We start from the raw sequence: 21,337 nt of genomic DNA, 5'->3' as shown, positions 1-21,337 counted from the left end.
TTGTCCAGTCATTTGTGCCCTTTGCCCTCAACCCACAGAAACCTTTCCAGGGATATGACAGGTCTTTTCTGTGTGCAACCACTTTGAGATCTCCCCCATCAAAGCCATCCTATTTGTTTAAACAGTAGCCGAGAAACACATAAAACAGTTGTGTTAACAACGTATTTTTAGGGAAAAGATGTTCAAGTTAGACATCCCTTAAGGCAAATGTGCTCTTTCCCCCAGCACATTTTTATGAAAGTCTTTTCCTAATATTTTATCCCAATAAGAGCTTCCTGCTGAACTGTGACAGACTGTGCGGTCTGTGGCAAGTATTCAAAGTGATGCTTGGTAAACAGTGATGCAACGGAAATGTCATTATCCCAAGCAGTGCATGCTGTAATCCTGGCAATGGGGAAATAATAATATACAAGGGGGATATATTTTTTAAAATGTACCTACTTCTAAAAAAACAGCCATAGCTATAGCTACTCAAGGGCAGGAAGCAATGAAGAATTAATGTTTTGGTTTGTGAACTTGGAAAGGTCCAGAGACAAAACAATGCCATGGTGAAATCCTCCCTCCATGAAGTAAAAACTGATCCTAGTAGCAGTCATCAAATCTCAGACTTAACGGCAGCCCCTGGGAAATTAAATCACCACAGGGTACAGATAATTATACTAAGATCCAGCCTGACTTGTGCAGAAGTTCAAGAGGTTTAGAGAACAGGAGGGAAAAGGTATGGAGTGTAGTTGGAGATTTATAGTGGCAGCCTTCAGAATTCTTCCTCAGATAATCTTATTTGGGGCCGTCATCTCTCTAATATATTCAGCTTTTGTTACAAAAATTGTGTAAGTCAGGGCATGGTGCAGAAGCAGAGACAAAAATTTTGTCACCATCCTGCTTCAAATTAGTTGAACTTGATGCTTCTGTGCTCTGAGACTTGGGTTAGTGGAAGACTGGTCATTGTTTTTGCTTTGACACTTTCTTTGGTCCTGATCGGGTGATAGAAAGCACTTAAGAGAGAGGCTGTCCGTTCTCCCTGCAGCCAAATACATTATGTCCCATATCCTCAGCAAAGTCCCTCTGTGCCCCAAGAGTGTAAAAACACTTTTCTGAGCTATGCCAAGGCTTCACGCTACCATTCGCGATACTAGGTGTATCCTGTCTGTGGTTTCTGTGAGGCCCAGGCTCCTGGAACATGTCTCAGTAGGTGTGGCTAAAACAAGGGAGAGGTGGAGGCATCCCTTAGAGGTGAAGCATCCTGGGGAATGGAACATGTACAGGAAGAATGAGCTGGACCACTTGCAGGCCGGGTATCACAGTGCCAAGAAAACCTGTAATTTGTCATAAAAGGTAGCTTTCCAGCTAGGGAATTTGTTAGGATTTGTTAGAAGCATTAATCTTAATGAGTTATAAACAATGACAAACAGGGATGGACTATTAAGTGGTAGAATTAAAGTCAGAGCTCCAGTATACCGTTATTCGCTGAATGTTTGACTGGACTGGCTGCCTCCCCTACAACCTCAATTGGCTCCTGTCATTATTTAAAATTTTGATATCTGATGATAGTATTTTTTGCATTAAATTTAGGTTAAAAAAATACTGCACTGAAAATATCATTTAACTTTCTTTGGGGGGGCATTATAGTTTTTTGTGTGTGTTTTACTGTACTTTTATTTTAATACATTTTCTAACCTATGCACATATAATAAATTATTCGTTAAATGACGTTGTGTAGAAATGTTAATAGAACCAACTTAACATATTTGAGAAAATATCATTTATCTTGATTATTGAATTTTTTTTGGTGGCTCCCTTACACGTCGTACGTGAGCGGAGTGCCTCCCTTGCCTCACCCTAATCCTGGCCCTGCTGGTGCTCATTTCCAGACATAAGATGGAAGAGCAGCGTGAGGGTAAAGTAGACCTTCCCTCCGGTGTCTGTGTTAAGGCAGGGTCTTTTAAAACAGTCAAACCCAGGCTGGTAAGCCCTCTGGTTCTGATATCAGCCCATCATTTCTTTTCTCATTCTTCACACCCTAAAGTTTCACTTTATTCTGGTGAAACCCAAATCTAGATATCCCCCCATGTCTCTCCCTAAAGCAAGGCTGACCCGTCCACCTTCTTGCTGGAGATCTCTACTCACATGCCATAGGCATTGCCATCCATGGTGCCAGGCATACGCACAGTGTGCGAAACGGAAGCCTCATGTCCTCACCACCCCCCTCAACCCCACTGCTCTTCCTTTACTCCCTGTCCAGACTGTGGCCGTCCCTTCCATCCACCCACCCAGGAGGTAGCCTTGCAGTTGTTCTTTCTCCTCTCTCCTTATCCCGTGCTGCTTCTTTTTTTTTTTTTTTTTAAACTTATTTATTTGTTTTGGCTGCGCTGGGTCTTAGTTGTGTCGTGCGAGCTTCTTAGCTGCAGGATGCAGACTCTTAGTTGTGGCATGCGGGATCTAGTTCCCTGACCAGGGATTGAACCCGGGCCCCCTGCATTGGGAGTGGGGAGTTCTACCCACTGGACCACTAGGGAAGTCCCTGTGCTTCTTTTTAATTAGTAAATCCTCCTAGTTTTGTCCATTAGGTATTTCCTGCATCTCTTCTCTTCATCCCTGCGGCCACCTACCCCTGCGGCCACCTACCTCTCCAGCCTCTTTTTTGTTGTCACTTGTCACCTCACAGTCCAGCACTTCAGAACCAAATGAAGTTTCTCAAGGTCAGTAGACTGTTTCCTACTCAGTGCCTTTGTTCACGCTGTTCCCCTACCCGGAATGCCCGTCTATTCTTAGGTAACCTCTTCTTTAAGGCTGAGGTTAGGCACTGTCTCATTCACTATTTACCCCACAAAAATTAACTGAACACCTGTTTGGAGACAGTAGGTTGGGTTCTCGGCAATCACACATGCTTGGGTTTCTCCTGGGCTGGGATGTTCGTGTTCCATACGTGGAGACGGCAGGAGGGAACACTTGAAGAGAGGAGTTGTCTACCTCCTTCCTGGAAGCTTTCCCTGACGCCTCGTCTCAGGCTGACATAAGCACTTTTGTGTGATGCTTCCATCATGCTCTGCATTATGTCACCATGGCAGCAAACCCATGGGATTGCAGTTTTCTTCTCCCTGTCTGGCTTCCCTAAGGATGGAGGCCTTCTATCTATCTTTACAACGTCAATGCCTGGTCATGGGAGAAACTCAGTATGTGTTTGCTGAATGACAGACAGTTGCAGAAAGAAGGGACAAGGAAAGCCAAAGATGTGGAGCCAAGACCTCAGATCGTTGCCACCTCTGCTGCTTCAGCAACACCCCTGTCAGCTGCATCAGAACTAACTAGATTTATTAAAGCTGCGAGGGTTAATTTTTTTTCCCTTGCATAAAGGCCAAGATGAGTAAGGCCATCATCAAGTAAGCCGAGTGCTGAATGGAATTAAATTCCTGTGTTCCTGAAAATCTTACCTAGAGGAAAGTCTACAGTTCCCAATGGCTTGCTTTTGAGATCCTTTTTAAAATAGGAATCGTTCGCAATATAAGGGTGTTTCTGTGCTCAGAGAGGAGATGGTAGGGTGGGAGGGAAAAAGAGAAAGGGAGAGAGGAAATCCACATGGTCTCTGGGTACATGTTAGCGTTCTGAACAACAGAAGATAGGGTTTTACAGGAGCGAACTTTGCTGGGTCGGCTCTTTAAAGCCGCGTCAGTCAATCCTGAACAAACAGGAAGCTTAGAGGCCTGCTCAGGATTACTCCTGTGGAGCGATACCTTAAGTCCAACCAGTGAGAGGAACCCAGGTGGTGTTGAATTAACCCTCTTAGGTGACTGCAGGCACAATCCCAGTAAGTTATGAAATGCCTCCGGCCCGTGTGGTTCCAACAGACAAAATAACATTTACCTTATAGTTTCTGCAGGAAGGGTTGAAGGCATTAGTTCCACAGACAAACAAAGTATCATCGTTTTTCTTCAGAAGAACTTTAATAAAGTTGTGACACTCATCCTGAAAAATAATGCAGACGTTTTGGTATCTGGTCCGTTCAGCCTAGAGACCCGTTCACCGTGTAGCACGATCTGCTGACAGCGAGGTTAAAATGCAGGTGGCTGGGGAGCTCCCCTGTGGAAGGTTCCAGCTCCTCCTGATCTTTACCGCAAGATGATGACAACAACAGCTGCTTTTTCAACAGTAAATAAGAACAGGGCACAGGGTGGAGTATGTGTTTAGGCCACAAAAGGAAGGCAAGCCTGGAAGTACCAGCCTCCCATCCCATTAATTTTAATGCCAGAGGCTGCAGGGTCCCTTGATATACAAGGTTCCTGGCTGAAGTGTGTTTTTATGTTGTTCTGTGACTGAAGGCACAGACTCCTGTATTTCTGCGGCAGCCTTTCTGAGCTCTTCTGCAGACTCCCTGAGGGCTCTGGGCCGCGAGGTGGGCTCCCGGACGGCATGCTCAGTAGCGTCGGGGCAGCCAGCTCGGTGTCCATAATCCCTGGCGCCCCTAAATAGTTCATGATGCAGCCCTGGCGGCTGTCGTAATGTTTCATCACATTAAAAGCAAACTATCTTTGCAAATTAAAGCTTCAATAAGTTGATGGAAGAAGCAATTACTGGGGGAAAAGGGACTTGCGTGATCCATTCCACACCACGGTTGAAGGCTGGAGATAACAGTCAAGAACGTAACCCAAAGTGGCAGCAGCAGGAGAAGTGAAAATTGCCTACCTTATGTTTTCCCTTCATTCTGCATGTGTCTACATCAGCCTGTCTAGATTTCCATGTCAGTTTCTGCAGGGATCAAGAAAGAAATCAATTAGAGCCCAGAGATTGTTGCATTTGAGTTTAGAAGTAAGAGCTCCCTGGGGGAGACTAGAGGCTGAACAGTATATTTATTGAAAGCTGTCCGCACCCTTTCTTCATGATTAATTCACCATAACAACAAAAGATTAGAAATGGAAATGTTCACTTAATTTTGAACCCCTTTCTATTCATTAAACTACAAAATGACCTTCTTCTCTTTGAGATAAAGATGAAGGAGCAAGGAAAGAATACACAACAGTGTGGAAATTTCACATAAAATATCCACGTTAACTTGCTGAATTATGCTCATTTTGATAAAATACATGTCCTTGCCCTTTCCTTTCCCTTGATAAATCAGTTTCCATAAAGCAGGCCTTTTTCTTAAAATATGGAAGTCATTTTCTTAAACATAAAGGGGACATTCACTTTAGGTGGACAAAGATTTAATTCAGGTTACACTCCTTTGCGTAAATTCATGGACTGAAGGGATCATCTACTTCTGGGGCAGATTTTATTAACTAAAATACCTCCATGTGGAGTTATAAGGGAAGCTCAGGTTATATTTTATGTCTGTCTGAAATGAATAATGATCAAATTCCTGTACCACAACAGTCAATTCACTTAATATTGCCAGATATGGAAACATAACAGTGAAACATTTGTGGGACAGAAGTTTACATATGAAAACTGATATTTTCCTGGACAAACATCCAGTGTTTTATTAAAAGAATTTAGGAATTACCTAAAACTCCAAAGTGTATATGCACACATAATTGATGAATAAAATAATAAAATATGAAGTACGTAACAATTTCTGAGTATGTATTAAGCCCTAACTTACCCCCCAATTAGGAGTTCACAGAATGTTCCAAATTATTATAAGCCATGTCATCTTAATCAATGGATTTAAAATACATATTCTCTTCAAGAACTATCCTAAGTTCCTTCATTTCAGAAAGCAGGTTTTAAAACTACTTACTTTGCTACAATAAATTTCTTCTGTGTGTGAGGTGTCTATATCAACAGTATAAATATGGTCCCTATAAACAAAGAAAAATTAATACAGTGTCAAATACAAGAGTCAAGACAGTTCATTTTTTCCTGTCTCATTCAAGGCAGATAAATCCACATCCATGTTATTAAAAACAAGACATCCACGTGCAAGAAAAAGGGCAGGGTTCAGCCTCTGGGTCACATTCAGCACCTCCTGACAATCATGGCGGCATCTCATCTCTTTCATAAAAGGGACACCTTTATGAAAACTTTCCAGTGGTCTTTCTCATCCCCAAACTATAACATCTATGTATATGTACAGATGTTCTAGGTGGGAGACGGCTGAAAGTTAAATGGGCTTCCAAAAACCAGAACACAGATGGGTTCGCATGCCCTTTCACTTGGTATTCGGCATGCTGCAGTTGTTCATCAGCGGAGCTAACAAAAAGCTCATCTCCATCTCCATCTCTTCTTAGAAAACATATTTTCAGCCTTAGCGTTGATGATTTGAGTGACAAGATGGAAGATGATAAAAGTAAGATTATTTCCAGAAGCCACTCTTTTTTTCACACGATGATGGTCAATTAAGGTCTGACATGTACTTGAGCTAAAGTTTACATTTCTTGCTTCTGTTCGCCTCCCTGTTTTGCTGAGAATTTGGTTGTCTTTATGATTTGCTGCCAATCTCCCCTTGGAAGGGGAGATACAGAATCAGCGGCTCAGGTGTGGGGCTATATTTAAACATCCCCTTCTGTGTGAGCTGAGTACAAGGGTGTTTTTGTCTGGAATTCAGAAGAAATGAAAGAAAAGAAGCACACTCAACTGGGGAAATGGGGGGCTAGCGAGGGAAAGCAAAACAGCTCATTTTCCCTTGAAATAACATTGACTTTTTCTAAAATGCAGGAAGTTCTGGGGCTGGAAAATTACCCACAGCTTTAAAACAAGACCTCAAGGCTCCCATGCAGACTTTCAAGCCCTCTCATTACTTAAAAGAAAGGGAGAGGTGAGAAGGAAAGAAAGAAAAGAATAAAGAAATCATCTGCTGTCAGGATTTGCTTCTTCCCCCCCGCCCCAGTTCTTTGGAAATCTGTTTGCTACTGCTTTTAGGGAAAGTACAACAGAGAAAAACAGAAATAAAAACAGGTTCTCTCCTGTGAAAATATAAAAGGCGGCAAGGCAGTTGGCCTGCAAATTCCCTTTCCTGCTACCGGACTGTGTGTGTGAAAGAGAGCGTGCACGCGCGTGTGCACGCATGCGTGCGTGCAAGTGTAAGTGTAAGGGTGGTGAGGTGGAGAAAGGGGAGCCTGTTTTCTAAATTGCTGAATTGGAAAGTTTTTCAGACTCCAGCAGGGTGCCAGAATCGTCCTGCCCTTTAATTCCAAGGCAGTTTTATGGCATTCCTTCATTGCTTGTTTGACTTTATTGGTGGTGCTGTGGGTCAGGTTCATTATTGGAATGGAATTGCCTATTACTTTGGTATCAGGTTTGAGATGACTCAAGGTTTTCCCTGGCCCTGCCTTTCCTCAAAACTTTAAGTAGGAGCTGAACATATGAATTGTAAATTAACAACTGATTAACATGCATTGGCAATTCCTCAGAAAGCTCTTGGATTGCCCCTTTTTGGCATGGCCTGTTTATGTTAATTAGTAGTTCAGAGATTAAACAACAAAAAAAAGAGAAGAATTTACAAAATGGATAATAATAAAGCAGAACTGAAAAGCATTCTTGCCATCAAGCTTCACTCAGTCCCTGGGTTCTGGATGGGACTTGGCTTCCGAGAGCTGACACCCATTGTCTAGAAGAACTGGGGAGCCTTTTAAAAATAAAATTCTATGAATGAAATCTCCTTTTGGACAATGGCAATCTTTTTCAATCTCCAAGAGATCACATTGCCCAGCAAACAGAATGATGCTTTATGCTAAACCACAGACCAGGGTCAGAGGTTATTCTCCAGCACCCGTGTGTGCGTCCCGGGGTTCATATGCTGCTCTCCCTGAATTAAGTTATTTGAACACAAACTGACTTAATCCTGGACTTCCTCTTCCCCCTCCAGTGAGCACCACTGAACTGTGTTGCCAGCACTTGAGCCTGAGGGAAGGATTTCACTTTAAATCGTGTTACTCCGCTGCCTGAGAATGTGGATCTCTCAGGGCACTGCTGGGAAACCTGAAGTTAAAGGGAGAGGAGATACCCTAAATACGCGACCACAGAAATCATTTAGGAATTTTTCCATGGGTGTGTATTGAAGGGAAGTGGCTCCATATAGAGTGAAAACCAGCTCCTCACTGCTACGCTGTTACAAATGTAACCTTTAACCAAAGGCGAGTCTGTTTTATAGTGTTAAAAAAGTGAATGTGTTTCTCCCTTCTTTCCCCCTTCTCTTCTTTCTCCTTTTCTTGGGGTAAGGAGTTAGGATAAAATGGTCTTGGTTTTAACAAGCTGTGATAGTGGTCACTTTGAAGTCTGCATAGCACCTTGCTCATAACTCAGGTGCCACCCTGGACCTGCAGGTCACACCCATGCTAAATCACCAGGCACAAGCACAGTCTGTTATAAAGTTTCTTTTCCCCTAAAGAGTCAACTGCAAAGTGAACAATTCATAGAAGATTCTTGAGTCAACATGTTTCTCATAGATGCAGCGTTTAATCATTTGTTTTGACCAGCCTTTAGCTAATTGGGTACAAATGTAATCTTCCAGTCCTGCCACATTTACATTTAGGAAACTAAAAACGGTATTTAAGAAGGAGCTGATACTCTCCCAGAGAGGTGGCTACTGAGGACTCACCGGATTGCTTTTTAGTGAATACCCACAGTGGCTATGTTCTTGCACAACAGCTATTAGAAGGTTATTACCAGGACAAATGATACCACTTCTACTATGGCTCAGTAGGCTGCAGAGTACAGCGAGTAATGACCCAGACTCTAGAGCAAGACCATTCCAGTTCAAATCCTGCCTCTGTCATTCTGACCCAGTCAGTTCACCTCTCTGTACATTGGTTTCCTCCTGTAAGACATGGGTATAATAGTTCCATCTCATAGGATTTTTTCCAGGATAGAGTGGGTTAACATTTATAAAGAATTTATGACTATATCTGCAATTTATATAGCACATACAACCAGTATACACTATTTAAGTATTTGTGAAGTAAAATTTTTAGAAAGTGCTTTGGCATTGTTCCCCGTGACCAAATGTAGCATACTCTTAGGATATTTTAATCTAGTCAGTGGTTTTTTACTTTATGTTCTATAGCTTGTATTTTCAGAACATCTGAATGCTTTGAAGGAATCCAGCAGTGCTCTTACTTACCTGTTTGTTACCTGTGCTCACAGTCAGACAGGTATCACGAATATAATCTCTATCTCTTCCTTCCCAGTGTAAAACAGTTCATCAGTCTAGACCCAGGTGGTACCACGGTGGAACCCCACAAGATAGGGCTCCTTGTTGCTCTTCACTTAGAAATATTTTGAATGAGCTACACACAGCCCCAAATGGGAAATCATGTATTTTTAAAATCCTGAGGGACGTCATTAAGATAATCTAATCTAGTCTCTCATTTAACAGAGGACACATACGGCCAGAGAAGTTGTGGTCCAGGTAAATTAAGAGTAAAGTTAAAACAAAAGCCTAAATGCATGTGATCCCTGTCTGGGTTGTATTCTTACCATGCCATCCAGCCTTAAGACATGGTCTGTTTAAATCAGGGGGTCCCCAGCCCCTGTGCTGTGGACTGCTGCTGGTCCGTGGCCTGGTAGGAACCGGGCTGCACAGCAGGAGGTGAGCAGTGGGTGAGCGAGTGAAGCTTCATCTGTATTTACAGCCGCTCCCCACGGCTCACATTACTGCCTGAGCTCCGTCTCCTGTCAGCATTGTGGTGAGTTGTAGAATTATTTCATTATGTATTACAATGTAATAATAAAAGAAATAAAGTGCACAATAAATGTAATGTGCTTGAATCCTCCCGAAACCATCCCCCGCCCCCCATCCCTGCCACAGGTCGGTGGAAAAGTTTTCTTCCATGAAACTGGTCCCTGGTGCCAAAAAGGTTGGGGACTGCTGGTTTAAATGACATTTCCCCAGTGGGTGAGTATTTTCTTGACTAGATCCAAATCAAAAACTTCTAACATGGATGGCTACTGCCATTCTGCTAAAGTAATGATATATACTATATATTGTCTGCAAAAATACAGGTTTAATACACACAAACCTACACACACATTCAACTTAATTTGATACATGTTTACACATTCAACTTAATTTAGCAAGTATCAAGGAGAGAAGCACTTTACCCTGTGCTTGAATAAATATTTGTGTGTGTATATATATAAATATACACACAATATTCAAGATAAACAGTGGGTTCTTTGAGTCTAAGCTTCAAAATATGCAATTATTTCTACCTGAATCTACATAATGAAGTTAAACAGACCAGAAAATCTTGAAAGAATGATTGCTTGACAAACTAAAGTAGCCTTTAAATTAAATAACACTCTGTTTGGGGACATCATGATCTTTAAAATGATGCACAGTGGGGACATTTAGGTATCAGGACCCTTGGATGCTCCGAAGGCGGATGTGAGGAAGAGGTGGCCCACCTAGCAGCAATGTAGAGGGTTCTGTTCATGATCATGGTCATCTGGATGTCCAGCCTGTGCCTCTGTGTGCTGTTCCGTCCTGGCTTGTGGCCCACAAACACCGGATACTGTTTTGTATCTGTGAAAAGAGGAGATGGGGCAAGAAAGGGAAAAGGAAATCAAGCCAAGAATTGACAGGGCAGGGAGAGGAGGGAGGGCGGCCACAAAACAAAACCATATTTAAGTCCGACCACGCCACCTTTTTCCATCTCCACTGAGTCTGTTATTTTAGGAAATGCTGTGATAGAAGAGTCCTCTTTAAGGATGATCACGTTACAGTTTCATTTCCTGATGCTAATAAGCCTGGGCTTAGATTTCTAAGTGTCACTCTTTCTGACTTGTCCTTCTTTCTGGGGGTTAAACTTGCCACTGAACCCTTTACATGAAGGTGCTCTTTTCTTCCACAGTTTTCTTTTCATCTTCTTTAGAGTGCTAAGCCTGAGAGGCAGTCTGCCAAAGATCTTGTCTCCGGACAAAACTATTTCAAAGCAGCCTTCCCATCAATCACCACAAAGGCAATGTGGTCTGGAGGCAAGAGCCCTCATCCAGGAGCCAGAAGAAAAATACAGTCTCCACAGGCGTCCAGTTGGAATAATCTACTATTGAAGGCAGCCCTGCTAGGTTGGTTGGCATTCTAGGAACTGTGGGAAGTTCGCTCTTGAGTTGAGCAATTGGCTGATTTCACAGAAATGGGGGCTTTGACAGGACAGGGTCAAACTGAGTGTAGCCAGTTGGGTGATCTGGAATTTTCCCTGACCTGGAGAGTCAGAGAGCATATTTCTCCTTTTCTGCAATTCTCCTTAGCTGAGAGTGGGCAATTTGTAATAATATCTGACCTTTGGAAATACCTACATCTCAAAAATCTCTCTGCCTTTAAATCTACAATCTCCAGAGCACTGGCAGCCCTCCAAATAAACGAAGGAGGAAAGAAAGATGAGTTATATTTAAAAGGCAGTTGTTTTGGGGGTGAGAAGGGTGTAAATAATGATTTGAAATCCATTCACAGATTTATGCTCAGGACCCTACATTTTAACCCCCTGTAGCATCTGCGCATGACTCACTCTTATTAGAGAGCGTCAGTGTATTTTACTCACAACCAAGCTTGGAATGGGAGTATCTTGTGCTTTCCCCTCCAGTACTCTGAAATTTCATTTACCCATTCATCAAGGAGGGTGCTAGAACAATTAATTCATGTCTCTCTCCTATCAAAGATTTGAGTGTTCACTGAAGTATGATTTTCAGCAGTGCATTTGTGCCTAGGGTCTCTCCTGTACAGGGGCACCAAAGATAGATAACCTATCTCAAATGGATACAAATAAATACTTATTAAGGTTTGGTATCTTGAGTTAGGTGGACTCTCCACTTCAGGAATGATAATTTCAAACTACACAGTTTGGCCCTTAGTCATACCCTGAGTTTTGTTCTCAATTAGAGCTAAGTCTCGCCACCTCACCTCCATGTAAAATTATTTCCTTTTACAACCTAGACTGTCCAGCAGAAAGCTGGGTAGATCTCGTTAGTATCCTAATATTACTGTCAAATGCCTTTTTATGGTTCATTCAGTGTTTGGGGATAATTACTGTGAAGATAGATATTTGGGTAAAATTGCTTTCACCTTTACTGGGATAAAATATTTTGTCTTTTGGAGAGAAGGAAAAAAAGCAGTTAATTGGTCTATTTCATCCCACACACAGGTAGAAATTTCCTCTTTTGAGGAGTCAAGTGACTTTTTCATCACACTGTTTTCTACCCTTGCCAGTGAAGCAGAGATCAAAAGCAAGTTATGAACAGTTAAAATAGGTCCACTGTGAATTCAGAATCTATCCAAGTATAGCAATGATATAACTTCTAAGTCTAAACAGAAGTTAATTTTTGTCCCTTAAATACTCCAAAACAGTCTTCTTCTTTTCTGTTATCTTGTAACAATGCCTCTGTACTAATTACCTAAAAACTGTGCAATTCTGGCAACACCCAGATGACACTGATGTTCTCCCACAGCTGGTTTCCAGGCGTGATCACAGTCTCCTTGTAGTAACTGAGACGTCATCGGCAGTACTGAGGGATGTTTCAAATCCTCATGCATACGTGTCCACACGACCACGTTTACTGGAGTTACAGAACAGTCATCCCACCAGTCTAGCTAAGCTTGAATTATCCTTTGCTATCCACACAAGTTAAAGTGACTCACAAGTTTCCTATTTTATGAAATGTTTAATTTGTATCTTTTGCCGGTTGATGCAGGCTCAAGTGCCCGCAGAGGGAGAGAAGGAGAGTGAGACTGGATACTCACAGTTGCCATGCGAAATACTGATTGGCTCAGAATCTTCTGGGAAAGCAGCCCCAGCAAAGTGTAGCAGTGTGAAATATAGCAGCAAGGCTTCTGACCTCATAGTAGTTCAGCGGGGAGACTTTATTTCTCTACTTCACCCTGCCAGAGAGCAAAGAAGAGATTTTTTTTTTTCTTTGCACGTCAGCTTGATTCCACTTTATAAAATGAAATGGCCTTGAAGATAAGTTTTAGAGAAAGGGGCCTCTGTTTCCTGTCTTTTCCATCGTGAATTCACCAATAATGGTGTGTTGCATAAGGAACCTGTGTGCATCACCCCTGCACCCTCCTTTCCCATGCTTCTGAGCCCTTTTGCGAAGCTTCTCCCAAACAAGGGACTCAGAGCCTTCGTTCGTTTGTCCTGAGCCATAGTTAGGCCATCATGGGTGGCTATTTCACAGTCACGAAATAGCATTCCAAAAAATGTGGATGATTGAGAAAGCATTTTTTTTTCTCTTTAAGGTATATCTGTCTTTTTCTTCTCAGCAGGTTTATAGCAAGCAGCATGCCAGCCCCAGACATGTTTTGTTTTGTCAGGATCTTTCAAAAATTTGAAGTAGTTTCCCAATATTGAAAAATTAGGTTTCTGACCTTCTTTAGAAAAATCAGAATATCTAACATAGTGACCTAAATGACAGTGCCCTTCAAGCACCATGCTCTCATCCACGGTCCTCAACCCTCTCCCCACAACACCTCTACTGGCCCAGTTCACTGATTCCATTACCTGCTTGACCCTTTAGTTGAGATTTTCCCTCCTGGTTTATGTAAGTCTGTAGTAATTCTGTAGTGACCTTAGACGTAAATAAAATCACAGAATCTACATTTAAAAAGAAATAAATGGATCCTTTCAGACTCTGTGGAGGATGTCATAGGGAGCATCTGAAACCACATCCTAAAATAGTATTGTTGATTTTTAAAAAAATCCTATCTCTGTATGTTTTCGTGTCAAATACTACCTTGCAATGAAATAGTAGTGAATAAAAATGCCAGATATACTGTTCTACCCATCTGCATTTTCTTAAAGATGCTCTTTATGTGTAGCAAAAATTCTCCTAACTCTTAGAAGTAAAAACATTCCCATGCGTGGCTGCTGGATACTGTGAAAGGAAACTCATAAGACAGTACATATTGCATAACTCTCAGGCATATTTCAAATAAGTGTTGATCTGTCGGGGAAACTAATGTAAAGTGGGGATATCTTTTTATCTTAGTAAGGCCTTTGAAGTAGCCTGCCAAAGATTGTCTTTTTTGAACAAAGCTATTTCGCAGTAGTCCATCAATCATTTAAGATTGGTGTGTAATAAAGTCAAACTTAGTAACTTAGATGTCTTTGAAAGTTAATTTGGCAAACAAACTGCTAACTTATGCTTTTTAGAACACACTTAATATTAGATACCTGTGTGTCTCTTCTTCATTGCCAAAAAAAGCATTAACAAGTCCTGAGTGTTGCATCGCAACTGATAATTTCACAGACACAGCTGGGTCTTAATCATTTCTTCAGTCGAAAAGTGCACATTAATTAATTTGCTTTATCTTGAAAATCAAAGAAGGAGAGAGGTTGAGAGAAAAGCCTAAGCAATTCCATATCTCCATCTCTGATGTGTAGATTAAAATTAAACTTTAAATAATTACTTGTTCACAAGGGCAGTCCGTTACCAAGAGTCATAAACATGTATTTATAGACAGGTGAAAAGCACTGGTCTATTCATTCATTGATTTGCTAGTTCTTCCTATTCTGGAGAATCTAAACCCAAAGGGAAGAATCTCTGAGGTGCCCTGATTTTGCTTGCTGTGGCTTCTGTTCAGTATAACATTAAAGAGGAGAAATCAATAACAAGAGTAAGTAAAACATAAACCAGACACCAGTCAGAAAGTGTATGGGAAAGAGGAAGTGACAACATTTATCAAGGGCTCAAGAGCAGTATTATAGTATTATACAGAAGCCTATTACCTCGGAGAGTTTACAGCGTGCTGTGGAGGGATAATGGAGACTCAAAAGGCTGATTCTCATTCCTTTAGAAATCTTTGGGAATATATGTATACTTTTAAAGATTAATTTTTCTTGACATGACAAAGGAGTCTGCATCCTCCCACAGTTGCAATCATCTTTGTACAGATGTCCTAAAGCTAATAAGACAAAGTCCTGCTTTCAGTCTTTCTCCCAATTAAAAATTTTCCATCTTAAGATTGCATGGATTGATGCAACATTTTCAACCCCAGAAGCTGGCAGGAAGAGCAGTGCAGGCAGAAGAAATCTATTATGCAATCCAATGTCTTTTTTCAATCTTTATACCTAGCCAGGATCATGGCTGAGATGGGTTATTTAAATATCTCCAGGTTTACAGGAGGGCTCTATGCCAGGGAAAATATCTGTTTTATGTGTCTTCCTATCATCATACCATCAGGTTGTTAACATGTACATCATGTGGGTGAAAGTTTTCTGGCAGTCCCGGTTAATCTTGGCCAGTCCACATGAACGCTTTATAATTTTCTTCAGCTGAGGTTTTGATGTATTATTCCCTTCCTACACAACTTTGGGCTCTAACCCTTGTAAATATGTAGACAATATATTTTCCTGTTGAAATGATTACTTTGTGGAGCGATCCCAATTCAATCACATTGTCATTTTCTATCCTGTGGATCACGGGCTGAGTCTCCCAGCTAAAACCAGAGCACACAGACTTGCACCAGCCCAGGAGAACAAAAACAAACAAGAACTTTCCACTGCGTTTCAAAATCTTGAGCTGACTGGGCTGCTGCTATGAGGCTGTTTAAGTAATCCCGAAACTTTGTAAAGTGGTACCCCCATACAGCATACTTCTAGGCATCTGCAGACACTTGTCGATTTCCCTCTCTGTGACTGTGCTTGTATAGGCTAAAAATGACTTAGACTTAATCAGCTACTCAGAAAATTAGATCATGGGAAGTCTGTCAATATGAGGATTCTAAACAAAAATGTTTACTTAAAAAATAAGCTCATTACGTCTGAATTTTCCATCTAAATTGTCTCAACCTTCCATTGTTCTTAGCTTGAAGAGAAATGGCCTCTGTAAAATACACTGTCACTAAAAAGTGATATTCCTAGTCTTCTCCACCACACAAAATTTACTGGAAAATCTTAAGAACAGGCAGGTGAGGTTAATGGGTGAAAAAGGCTTCCTAAGACAATGGTGGGACTGTTTCCACTAGGGGAGGGCCATCTGCTCAGCTCTGGAGTGCTGGCCCTGTGCAATGTTGGCCTGCAAAGCCAGATCTCTGATTTTTTTTTTCTGAAGAAGCCAGAGATCTGGAGATGTATGTTAAATCTATTTTTTTCCTCTCTAAATGTTGGCAACGAACTTAGTTTTTTCTTCTCTGTGAGTCAGCTTTGGCCAAGTCCTACCAGTTTGTGAGCCCAAGTAGAATTTTCTGGGGCAGGATTTGGGCAGTAGTGGGCAGAGGATTAGAACTGGTATTGGGCGAAGTGTGAGCCATACTCTGACTGGGCGGGCTTGTCATGGCTTCTCGGTACTAGTGGCTCTTGTGGAATTAACCTGATTGATCAGAAGTAAGATGTGGCCATTTGTGACCTCATTCTCTGACTTCAAAATCATTCCTGGTTCTCATGACATCCCCTTCGCTTTGTGCTTTGCTAACACAATGACTTCTATACTACGGCAAGGGTATGGGGCTAGATAGAAATCCCAGTTAACTGTCTGCACACACAAGTGAATGGACATTGCTTGTTTTAAAGACCCAGTTGGGCTGCTCCACATACTGTCTACGTGTCCAGCTGCAGCAGACAGTGCATCAGTGTACTTGCACTTGGACTTGGCTGCATGGATATAGCATGTGTCTGATTTGGTACAACCATTCCTCCAGAATGTTGGTATCCAATGAACATTTTAATAGTAAGTGGTAATGATGAGAAAAAAAAATTTATCTGGAAACTTGGAAATGCAAAACGCTCTTGATGATGCTCTGGTGGCAGCTGTGTCAGCCACCCTTTGAGATGATGGCAGAGGTGGGGGCAGAACAAGCTCTATGCACCTGGGCAGTGCTCTTTCCAAAGAGGACAGGGCTGGGTTTTTTCTGTACCCTTTCCTGGTTGCCCCTAAACTGCATGTGGATTGGAACCTTGAGGCGCCATCAGTATGTCACTATGTGGTACTGTGTGTGGCAGACAGGAGGGATGGGATAGGCTCTCTTCAGCTTTGTTCTTGGGGGACTGCAACAGAGCATGCAAGTTGTGGGAAGTCCCTCAGGCTGGAGCAAAGAACTGTGACACTGCCTAGTTTCAACATCAGGACAAAGGTCCAGTCCCATAAGTAGTTCTCACCTGGCCAGAGAGACCGCTGTTGTTACCGCTGAATCATATTTGGAGTTTAGTCGGGTTTTACGCTAAGGGCAGCGTTTTCATTTTTATTGCTTCTACTCTCTGACCTCATCATCTTTGTCTTTACAATGTGACTGTCTTTAAAAATCTGAATTGAAACTGGTGTAAAAGCTTTTCCACGAAATCAAGTGATTGCCAGTAATACCGGGAAGCAGTGGGAGCAGAGGGTGAAGACACGGGGTTTGAATGCCTCGGCTCCGCTTCTTAGCTGCGGCCTCTGGCAAGATGCCGAAGGTCTCTGAACCTCAGTTTCTTCATCTTCACAGTGGGTAAGACAGTGTCTCAAGACTGGTTGTAAGATGATGCACGTGAAAATGGTAGCCCTCCATAAATGTCTGTTTATTCTTCAGTTGAGATACTAAAATTGCCTTGTAATAGTTTTTCTTAGAGTTCCTTAAATTCTCAGGTTAGCAACTGGGGTTCTGCATCTTCAGTGGGAGAAGCAGCTGTCTCTACCTTTTCCTTCCTTCCCTCCCTCCCTCCCTTCCTCCTTCCAGGCCCCGAAGATTCCTATCTCTGGAGATGGGTGTCTGGGAGAGGCAGGAGAGTCTGTCTCAGGACGGCGCAGCTCACATTGTGTGATTTAAAAAATGTGAATCACAGCACTCGCACAAGTGCAAAGGAAAGCATGGGTGTGGACATTGGTTAAAGGGTGGGGTGGAAATGGAAATTTATTGAGCACCTTCTATGTCTGGTATACACATGTGTGTTACTTTATTTAAACATCACAGCAATCCAGAGGGACAGGCCTTATCCTCTCCATTGTGCGTACGAGGAAACTGAGGCTCACAGAGGTTGTTATATGACCAGTCAATATTTACAGCACATCAGTAAAAATGGAAAGCCAGGATGCCAAGCCAGGGCTCTGTGATGCCAGAGTTGATGTCCTTGCCAGCATGTCAAGGAAAGGGGAACAGAAGGAAGGTTGGAAAGAGAGGCTGGCATAAATGGAAACTGCACTTAAGATCGTAGTTGAATATAGGTTGATGCATCTATGCTTACGTGAACAGAGTGGCTGAAAGTCCCTAATGGCTTCAGTAATAAAAAATCTATAAAAGGAGTACATAGTCACTTGCAAACCTGTAAGCATGCAAAGGCTCATTCCACTTTATGGCCCTGTGATTGCAGGCTTAAGGTGATAGAAAGATGCAAATGTTTCTCAACCACAGTTTTAGGAAGAATTGATTATCTTGTGACACCACTGTGTTAAGTGGAAGCACTTGCCTGCTAGCAGCCCCCTCAAGAGTGATGTTTTAAAATAAATACATTATAGAGAACAACGTCTGTTTGGAAGGGTAAAAACAAAGCTGCCTGTTTTAGGAGCTGAGAGGATAAACAGATTTGGACACCTCTCAAGTCCAAGTAGGGAACCTCTGCCCAGAGAGAGGTGGGAGAGCAGATGCGGGTGCAGAAAACCCAGCTCGCTGAACACTGGAGACTGCTGGTTATTCCTGCACCAGAGGGAGGACAGTTCAAGAATCAAGGAGTGCTTAAACAGCAGGTGTCCTTCACTGGCCTGGACCACCCTGTTTGAAGGACTGCAGCGTTAAGAGGATGCTGCTGTCCATAGCCTGCATGGCTAGGCCATAGAAGGACCCCTCCCAGATGCAGTTAGGAATAACTTGGGCCTGTTGATCCTAGTTGAAATCTCCACTGTACCCAGTCTTCAGGGGCCATGTTGGCTACCTGTTTGGTGATGCTGCGTTAAGATGTAAGTTTCATACAAATGAGAAAAACAGCTCTAGTCTATAAATAAAGCATTGATATTTTTCTCCTCCTCTTCTCAGCCATTAATTGAGACATAAAAGCTCCCATTTCAGAGGAAAGGGAAATGCCATAGACCTAACTTAACACATTTTGGAGAAGGATTATGGCATTCAATGGAGTGTAATAATAAATATCGATTGTATAATAGATGTTCCATTTTAGATCTGAAACCACTGTCACAAAGGAGCAGGAAAACAGCTGTGAATTCAGAAGTCCTTTCGGAGAAAAAAAATTTTTTTAGGAAAATAAACGTTGGTTATAAACCGATGATCTTTTGAGGCAAGAAGACAAGCCTATCTTTCAGGTGATTGTTTGTTATGATGTTTTCGTTCTTTCTACCAGTGCTCTCCCTACCCCGTAAATGCTTAAGACGATACATTTAATGCACTTTGCTTGGACGTTTAAGATACAGTCTCATGACTCATTAGGGCTCTGCAGTTATAGGCATGATCTCAGCATTCCGCGCAGAAAATACTGTGGCAAACTACCTTGATCTCAAAAAGCTGCCACAGTCCCAACCACGTTTACCCACATCACACCCCAGCTTTTTGCCGTCTCCATCTTTCTCAACTTTTATACTTGTGCTGACCTTACACATCTGCTCCGGAGACAGAAACAAATACCCGCTTTGTTTTGCTCTTAAGGAAACTGAGGCCCTGAGAAGTGAGATCATTTGCCAAATGTAGTGCAGCTCAAAAGTGGCAAAGCTGAGCAGCCATTGAGGACTCCTGACTCCAGCACCGAGCTCTGTCCCTACATTACGCAGCTTTCAGAAAGGAAGCCAAGACTCATTCATTTCTCCTTGGCTTGCTGCCTGATGTTCATTCCTTCCATTGCTTGCTTTCCCTCTTACTGATTCCCTGCTTTCTGCTAGGAGCCAGGCTCTGTGTTAGATGCTGAGACAGACAGAGATGGAAAAAATAGATCCCCTTGCCCCCCAGGACTTTGTTGTTTTGTAGGTAGGCCTGACATTTCCAGATTATTGTCCAAAAATAGGACACATCAACATGAATTTTTCCAAAAAAAATTAAAATTCTATTGGGGAGAATATTACCCTGAGGGTGAAGGTGTTGCAGAGGGACGTGGGTGGGATGCTCAGTGAAGGCCTCTGTTTGGAGAAAGCCTTGGCAGCTTGCGTGATTGCTCACTGTAGATGCTGGGGCTTAGAGGAGAGGCAGGTGGGAGGACGTTTCAGGTAGAAGAACCAGGTCTGGAGAGCAGGGCATTGAAATGGACAACTCCATGTCCATTGGACTTGCAGACACTCAAACTGGACCATTTTACCCTTTGCTTAAGGAATTTCAAATATTTGTCTGAAGTAACGGATGGATATTTTTTCACTTCACCCAAAGTTCGGTTTAAAGAATGTAACTCAGAGTAAAGATGGTATCTGACTACTTTTTCCTTCTAAGAATATGACAGAAGAAGAAAGGGGTGTGGGGGGGAAACTCTGAGGTAAAGCTCAGAATATTGCTATTTATTCTTTCAAGGTGCTAAGTATTGTGAATTACTGTCACATTACTCTCCCAAGTTTTCTATACATTTGTAATTTCATTAAAAATTAAAGAGGGCAAAAATAACTTGCCAAAACTGAAGGCACGTTTTACAAGCCCTTAGAAAGATACTTGCAGAGCAACTTTAAAGGGAACAAACAAGGGGTATTAGTGACTGGAGTTTTCCATGAACCTTTGTCAAAATCCTGAGCTGATTTAAACCAAAGCAGAGCAATGGCTCTCCCTTATTATTTCTCCTGTTTGCTCTCAGTGTAGTTTACAGAAAACAGAAGCTCCCAGCCATACCCCTCAGGTTCAGGTGGCTCCAGGAATGTGATCCTTCCTGGTTTTGGAGTGGAAGTCAACTTCAGACATGGCTCAGAGAGAATTAAAAACAACCTCACGTCTCTTCTTTGAGCTCTGAGTAACAGTCCCAGATAACAATATCACCAAGCATGGATGATGGAAACTTTGACAGAACTCTACAAATTCTTACTGCTTTTTTGCTAAAACGTCTCAAGATCAGGGAGTGAAAAACATGTCCTTTAACTAAACCTTTGGAATCAGTTTCTCTGGTGTTTACTGCATGCCATCTTTCATTGTATGCCTTGTCTCTCTGAATGAGCTCTGATGCTCTCCCAGTACCCTGAAAGCTAAAAATAGACTTTATATTTGACGACAAGCTTCTGATTGTATGTATGTAGAGAGAATATCATTTCAGGATCTGTTCCCTAACAAAGCATGATATTGCTGACTGGTACTTATCATCAGTAGAAGATCTGCTTACACAGCGGACTGTCTGTATGTCTCTTTGTCTAGACACATCCAGGACAGAAATGAGATGGAAGCATTGTCTCTTGAATTTCCACAATTTTCTTATATTCTTTAGGAAATTCATTTCATTTATTAAAAGGAAAGAAAAGTCTACTTTATGCCCCAAGAAGTTGCAAAGCCATACATTTAAACCTATTTCAATTTATTATTGCATCTGGTAGA

The 21,337-nt window shown here is 42.1% G+C and overlaps 1 protein-coding gene across 4 annotated transcripts in view; it reads right to left on the bottom strand.

The window, feature by feature from the left end:
- The window catches only part of SEMA6A (semaphorin 6A), a 121,941-nt gene that overhangs the window by 47,233 nt on the left and 53,371 nt on the right, over window positions 1–21,337 (bottom strand). For all 4 annotated transcript variants that reach the window (XM_057736961.1, XM_057736970.1, XM_057736968.1 and 1 more), the window contains exons 2-6: window positions 12,671–12,808; window positions 10,342–10,459; window positions 5,735–5,795; window positions 4,681–4,743; window positions 3,862–3,963 (exon numbers count right to left, since the gene is read on the bottom strand). In XM_057736961.1, the coding sequence (XP_057592944.1) occupies window positions 3,862–3,963; window positions 4,681–4,743; window positions 5,735–5,795; window positions 10,342–10,459; window positions 12,671–12,770 (444 nt within the window). In that variant the 5' untranslated portion in view covers window positions 12,771–12,808. The remainder of the gene's footprint in view (window positions 1–3,861; window positions 3,964–4,680; window positions 4,744–5,734; window positions 5,796–10,341; window positions 10,460–12,670; window positions 12,809–21,337) is intronic.

Source organism: Hippopotamus amphibius, chromosome 1, assembly GCF_030028045.1.
Source record: "Hippopotamus amphibius kiboko isolate mHipAmp2 chromosome 1, mHipAmp2.hap2, whole genome shotgun sequence".
In the NCBI taxonomy this organism is placed as follows: domain Eukaryota; kingdom Metazoa; phylum Chordata; class Mammalia; order Artiodactyla; family Hippopotamidae; genus Hippopotamus; species Hippopotamus amphibius.
The sequence above is the reverse complement of the archived record's forward strand: the minus strand, read 5'-3'. Positions and strand labels throughout refer to the sequence as shown.